We start from the raw sequence: 7131 nt of genomic DNA on the forward strand, positions 1-7131 counted from the left end.
AGACACAATTCAAAATGTCCTGAGAATATCTCGAGAAATTTTGAGACCGTATTTAAAATGTGATTATTACAAATTAGAATTTGTCAAGACAAATTAAGACATAAGTCATACTTTTAGAGAATGTCGAGTTAAAGTTCATGCAAATCAGGACAAAAATTGGTCTTTTCAGACTTTAAGACTTTTGTAGTGAATTATAAACGCAGAAAGATACTACCGGTTTGAATATAACTGTAGCAATAACAACTTTGATTAAAGGTCTATATTTTTTTTTGGAATTTTGGGTCCTCAATGCTCTTCAACTTTGTATTTGTTTGGCTTTTTAACTATTTCGATCTGAGCGTCACTGATGAGTCTTATGTAGACGAAACGCGCGTCTGGCGTATAAAATTATAACCCTAGTACTTTTGATAACTATTAATTACCAGGGAGAGTTGTCTTTTTGGCAATAAAAAAATATAGAAAAATGACTGAAGTATATGTTCTATAATGCATAAAAAAAATCATAAAATGAGATGTCATTGTTAAATTAATTTTCTTATATTTTCTATTTTGCTATTTGAGAAAAGCTTACTATCATCATCGTATTTTTTGTCCACTATGAGGTGGTTATCGAATGCCTATTATTTCATAGTAAGGTTAAACATATTCTACATAAACAAATATTTTGAAAAGCATTGAGCACCACAACACAATTAATACTTATAATTGAAGAGAAATATATTGAAATGAATGTTTATCATTTGATAGGTTGAACTTTTTTTTCGGTTGTCTAAATTCCTAAAATTCAATTATTTTCTTTTCCGTTATTTTATAATAAAATAAATGCATACTGATATGTATGTATCAATATTATCAATAGCATACCGTTACATTTGATAAAGAACTAGATAATATGTTGTGCTGTCTCAACAACGATATACTTTATATTTGTTAAAATAGTCTTCCATACATTTTGAAATAACGATAAACTTGAGAAGGAAGTAATTACACACCACGTTTCTCGACAAACAAGTAAGTTAATTGTGTTATTATACATAATGTATAAAAGCACAAAATATTTAAATGCCACCATTAAGTTTTTATCTCAGTTACTATGAATACAGTACGGAACTGTACAATGATATACGTGTTCAACATTACATAACATAACATCAAATTGCGTTTAGGTTAGAAACGTACCAAAACAAAATGACAACAAATCCGTGTTGATTTAGTATAGTGTTTAAACTTTTAACCACATAGTTATTTCAAATAATGTTTACCCCATGAAATTATATTAATATGTTAGTTCATATTTAACTGTGCATTGGAAAATATGAGCAAAATGACCATTGTATAACTCATTTGTAAAGTACTTGTACAAAATAAAATCCACATCAATATTAAGAGGTAACAACACCGTTAAACTTACAGTTTAACATATAAGTAAACAAGAATGTATCCAAAGTACACGGATGCCCCACTCGCACTATCATTTTCCATGTTCAATGGACCATGAAAATGGGTAAAAATTAAATAAGCCATTAAAATAAGAAAGATCATATCATAGGTAACATTTGTAAACGAAACGCAAATCTTGCGTACTAAATGATAATCCTGGTACCTTTGATAACTATTGTACTAAGTTTCAAGTTGATTGGACTTCAACTTCATCAATAACTAACTTGACGAAAAACGTTAACCAAAAACTCGCACTTTCATTTCCTATGTTCAGTAGACCGTGACAATGGGGCCAAAAATTTATTTGTCTAAAAAATTAGAAAGATCATATCATAAGGAACATATGTACTAAGTTTCAAGTTGATTGGACTTCAGCTACATCAAAAACTACCTTGACCAAAAACTTTAACCTGAAGCGGGACAGACGGACAAACGAACGGGCATACAGACGGAAAAACGGACAGACAGACGAACGGACGCACAGACCAGAAAACATAATGCCCCTCTACTATCGTAGGTGGGGCATAAATATTGTGTAGGACAAGTGATTGTTGAAAATTGTGCATACATATTAAATGAGATTGGTTTCAGTGCCAAAAAGACACCTCTTTAAACAATGTGAAATGACAGGGAAAAGAAAAGAAAAAAATGGTTTTACAGAGGACACAGCATAGAAAACTAAAAACGAAGCAACTCAAACTCAACCAACCACTGGGGGTGATCTCAGGTGTTCCAGAAGGATTAACAGATCCTGCACCACATGTGACCACCGTCCTGCTAATCATGCTATTACATACCTCAATAATAGTCTAATTCATGGAAAGGGAATAAGATTGTAGTTAAGTCATAACTTGGAACATGTCCGATATTATCTGTGAAAAGGATATTCCGTAATACCAACTCGTGACGGTGTCGGTAAAATCTACGAAAAAAGTAAAATCACAAAAATACTGAACTCAGAGGAAAATCAATTTGGAAAGTCCATAATCACATGGCAAAATCAAAAAACAAAACGCATCAAAAACGAAGGGATGATTGCAACTTAGCCATTTCAAACTCTTGGTTTAATAGCTTAAATACTTCGGCACGTCGATCCTGTAAAAGAAGTTTCAGATTGTATGTTTTAAAAAACTTCTTGAGTAGTACGTGTACCTTATTAAACAAATGTTATGTTTCTTTAAGAAAAAAAGGTGTTTTCATTATATTTAGATATAGGAAGATGTGGTGTGAGTGCCAATGAAACAACTCTCCATCCAAATAAAAAGTAAAAAAAAAAGTAAACCATTATAGGTCAATGTACGGCCTTCAACACGGAGCCTTGGCTCACATCGAACAACAAACTATAAAGGGCCGTAAAATTTGCACTCATTGTCAACATACATAACTGTAATGTTCCAGCTTTTAGACAAAAGCAAATTTCTTAGAAATGCATTTATTTTTACTATTAATGACCATTATACATCGGAAGATAGTTGTATATTACTTTTCTAATACCTACGTCATAATTTCCCATATTATATAATCGGTAAGATTAATTCATATCACTGTATGCTAGTAAGCAATTAGATTATATTGGAGTAAACAATTCCGTTAAGGCTTCAAACTTCTTTCGCCCTTGTCCTATATGGATTTACTGACCCTGAATGTATCGTTTTATAACACAATCACACTCTGTAACTAATTATGCTTCTTTCCAAATATGTTAGGAATGGCGCAGGTATTGGCAGTCCCAGGAGATGTTAGACATGGATTCGCCTATAAAACAACATTCCACCATGATTTTGGACGAATTACTGGAATAGCATCGACAACACTTGGGAACATTTTATTGTGTGACTATGATAAAAAAAACCTGCTTTTAGTTGATCCTCTTGGGAAATACTTAAATAAGCTAAGCGTAGAAAGCGAGCCATTTGATGTGGCTATTACAAGTCAAAATATAGGATATATTACCCTTCCGAATATTAGATCTGTATTACGAATAGACCCAGACCGTCTGGTTGTAATACATAAGACAACAGCCAACGAACATTGTACTACAGTAGTATGTGTGTCAGCAGTACCGAATTCTGGAACGGACAATGAAAATAAGGTTCCATGTTACCTTGGTGTAAAAATGTTTAATTCTTCGTACGCATATCCAGTCAATAACAATAGCATGTAAGTCGTCTTTATACAATGTTATAGATCTTATTTGTTTTTAATCATTTTTTTACCAACCGAAGAATCGAAAAGCAACTGTCATATTCCTGACTTAGTTCATCGACTAAGTTGTGTTATAAAAAGTAAGCAAAGATACTAAACTTATAATTGTGTACGATAGACGCGCACTTTTGTACACGAGATTTGCAAGTGACGCTCGAGTTCAAACAGTTAGAAGGCAAAACAAAACTCTTAGTTGAAGAGCATTACAAATCCTGAACTTTAAAAAGTTTTGTAAAATAAAGGTAAGACAATTTTTGTCTGATGGTAGAAATACCTTAGTGTTTTGAATAATTCTACATATTTTAAAGAATGACAATTATGTCAATAATTATTAAATCTGTACATTATTTAATTATCGCGAGCGATTTACTTTCTTGACTTCACAAGAAAAGAAATAACGCGAATATACATTGCCGTTCTCTATTATATTACAACATGTACAACAAATATATATATTAAATTCGTGGAATTAAGTTGCAGTGAATTGAACAAAAAAGGGTTTAACGAGAAAAAAAGTATCAGCAAGAATAATTTGGTATGCAGTAGTGCTGCTACTATATTATCGATCGCCATTGAATAAGGCAAGGCAAATACTAGTTACAAACACTCAAAGTATATTGCTTATTGATTAATTGCATTTTATTTTAATCCAAAAATAATTTTAGGACAACAAGGTGGTAAGTGCAATTATTTAAAACGGTTGATTTGAAATCCAGAAATCATTTTTTAAAAAGAATAGCCTTACAACCGTTTCTTATTTCTATTTTTCATTTCATTTTGGTTTTTATTTTATATTTATTACTTTTAATCTATTGCAGATGTCTAACACCAGAACACAAACACAGTACTTTATCTGGAAACCCTATTGACTCCCGTGTTGTGAAGTTCCATGCAATTGACTCTGGAACTTATTTTTCATGTTTAGCCGGCCAGAGCTATATAAAGATTACAAATTACAAGCATTATTTCAATGAACACATTGTCCAAATTGAAACTATGGTTATGCCTACTGACATATGCTCTGATAACAATGGACACGTCTATGTAAGTGGACAGGGTTCTAACAACATACATCGACTGACACAGGACGGCATGGTTTTAGATATACCATTGGACAGTAGACATGGTATGAAACAGCCAGTTGCTCTATGTTTTACCAAAAACTATGATAAATTATATATTGTCAATGAATGGGGAAAATCAGTATTGGTTTTTGATGTTATTTGATGTCTAAAATTAATCTGAGATTTATCAATATTATTACATTGACAGAGCTCCAAATAGAAATTCACAAATTGTTTTTTTTATTACCCACCATTTTTTTTTAAGTAATCATGATTATCAATTTCAATTCCCCCCTCAATCAAATATCAATTTGTGTCTTTCACCACCAAGCTCCTTAATGTACTGGGTTATTTCATCAACACAATATTGTATATTTAGGCATGTTATAATTACATGCATATCAACCTCAGATTTTTTTCCATCTTACATATGTTTCTTTTTTTAATTGTATATTGCTAGCTGTTTTATTTGGTTAATTTTGAGACTTTTAAAATACAAAGTATACATGTATGTCTCTTATATCATGTCATAATTGATTTGTTCTTTTATTTTTTCCAACTGATTTCGTTTTAACGAAAACTCATGTTTATCGTTTTAGCAATGTTCTCGTTAATTTGATTTAATTACAATGTATATATTAATAACTTATTACTATTTTTTATACTCATCTATAGAAATTATTTGTTAAAGACCTTTTTAATATTTTTTTACCGTACATCGTTTACTTTATAACAAAAATCATACTTATTATATATCTTTTTTTTTATTCCTGATAAATACATTTTATATTTGGGCCTTTACATTGGACTTTAATTATGGACCGGATCGAAATCGGACGGGTCGACTTGGGCCAGATCGACCGAAAGCCATCAGACACGCTAATTGGATGAACACGGAAAAGATCGGAATGTTTACATAAACATGTGTACTTTTTGAACTACGGAAAATTCCAAAAGGGACCCATTTCAGCTACTTGACGCAGGGCTCTATTTTTAGAATGATAGGCCATTTCCAATTATAAGTATAATTAAAATAGATTTACGAGACGACTGTAATCAGATAAGGGTAAATAACGCAAACAATATCGAATAAAAGTGTGAGCATGTTGCGAAATCATACTTTTGGCATATAGTTTGGTTTTCTTTTGAATTAATTGGGTTATGGAACCCTGTAATGGGCATTAGCATTGGGTTTTTAATTATATATATTGCATGATCACGCAAATCCGCAGCTTATCTGGGGCTATGAACTATTTGATATGTAGCGTTTTTATTTGCCACTAGGTTTTTAAGGAAAATAACTGTATACTTTTACAGGAAGTTGAAATGCGCAATGCAATCACAACTTATTTTCAATAGACACAGACAATTATCTTGAATGGACCGTCATTCCTTGCTTATTTCCACCTTTAATTCTGTTGTTAGCATCTATTTGCTATGATAGTCATTGTATTGCACAAAATCATTCTTCTTCACCGCATAATGCATAGTGATGCAGGTTGACTGAATAAGAAATCGTATATGTAGGTGTCTCCCTTACTAGTATAATAAGTTTCAGAATGTTCATTATGACTTCTCTTGTAAAAAACTGTAAATTTCATGTTTCTTTATTTAATGATTCACATGATGCTTATTCAGTACATATTTGTGAAGTTGAATAGATATTAGTATTTTGAATTCATTGAATAAAGATATTTATTTATATTCTTAAGTTTATTATTTGCATTGCCACAAATCAGTTATAACCTCCTTTGACAGACTTACACATGTAGGACTATACATGTTATATGGCTGGTTCGAATTAATTCAATTAAATTGTCTGAGTCTGAAATATATAGTCCAACCAATGAAAGCAGTGATGACTGCAAATCTTTCTTTAATATATTGGTTTTTCAATTCCTAAGATATGAGAACCCTCCCCCTCCCCCCCCCAAAAAAAAGAACAACCCACAACACATTTTTTTTTCATATTGAAGAAAATAGTATGAACCCCCCTCCCCTAAAAAAAAGAAAGAAGGAAAATCCCCTCTCCCTAATTTTTTTAATTTTAAATTTCAAAATATATCAATTCGCCAAACAAATTTGACAAGATAGATTTTTTTGCGGTGTTATAAAAATTACAAAGAAATTTATTTCGGTCTTTGCTTGAAGATTGATGAAACAGACTCTACTTAATAAAACCAGTAAAATAAAGACATTGAGTTTTTCCTCTTACTACTACTGTTGAATGTGATCACGGTTATTCATCATCATGTATAGTCAATGATAAAACATAAACAATTGTTCAAATAATTCACAATCTTCTAATTCTATACTTCCTTTGGCAAACTCTCAACGAATCTGTTCACTGATTATGTCACACCTTTTACAGTCCCAGTAGATGGAAACTGTTTTGTTTTTTCTCTCTAAGTTCAATCATAAA

General features: G+C 31.4%; 1 protein-coding gene across 1 annotated transcript; it reads left to right on the forward strand.

Moving 5' to 3' along the window:
• Positions 1-969: 969 nt before the first annotated feature.
• LOC134701003 (uncharacterized) lies at positions 970-6324 on the forward strand. The gene is made up of 3 exons (XM_063562152.1): positions 970-1011; positions 3147-3600; positions 4464-6324. The coding sequence occupies exons 2-3, from the start codon at positions 3149-3151 to the stop codon at positions 4870-4872; spliced, it is 861 nt and encodes a 286-aa protein (XP_063418222.1). The 5' UTR covers positions 970-1011; positions 3147-3148; the 3' UTR covers positions 4873-6324.
• The last annotated feature ends 807 nt before the right edge of the window (positions 6325-7131 follow it).

This window comes from Mytilus trossulus, unplaced genomic scaffold, assembly GCF_036588685.1.
Source record: "Mytilus trossulus isolate FHL-02 unplaced genomic scaffold, PNRI_Mtr1.1.1.hap1 h1tg000210l__unscaffolded, whole genome shotgun sequence".
Lineage (NCBI taxonomy): Eukaryota > Metazoa > Mollusca > Bivalvia > Mytilida > Mytilidae > Mytilus > Mytilus trossulus.

Bases quoted from the DNA above. Each gene is read 5' to 3' on its own strand.
- LOC134701003 (XM_063562152.1), top strand. From the start codon at position 3,149: ATGGCGCAGGTATTGGCAGTCCCAGGAGATGTTAGACATGGATTCGCC. The intron at 3,601-4,463 runs GTAAGTCGTCTT...AATCTATTGCAG, and splicing joins CCAGTCAATAACAATAGCAT to ATGTCTAACACCAGAACACA.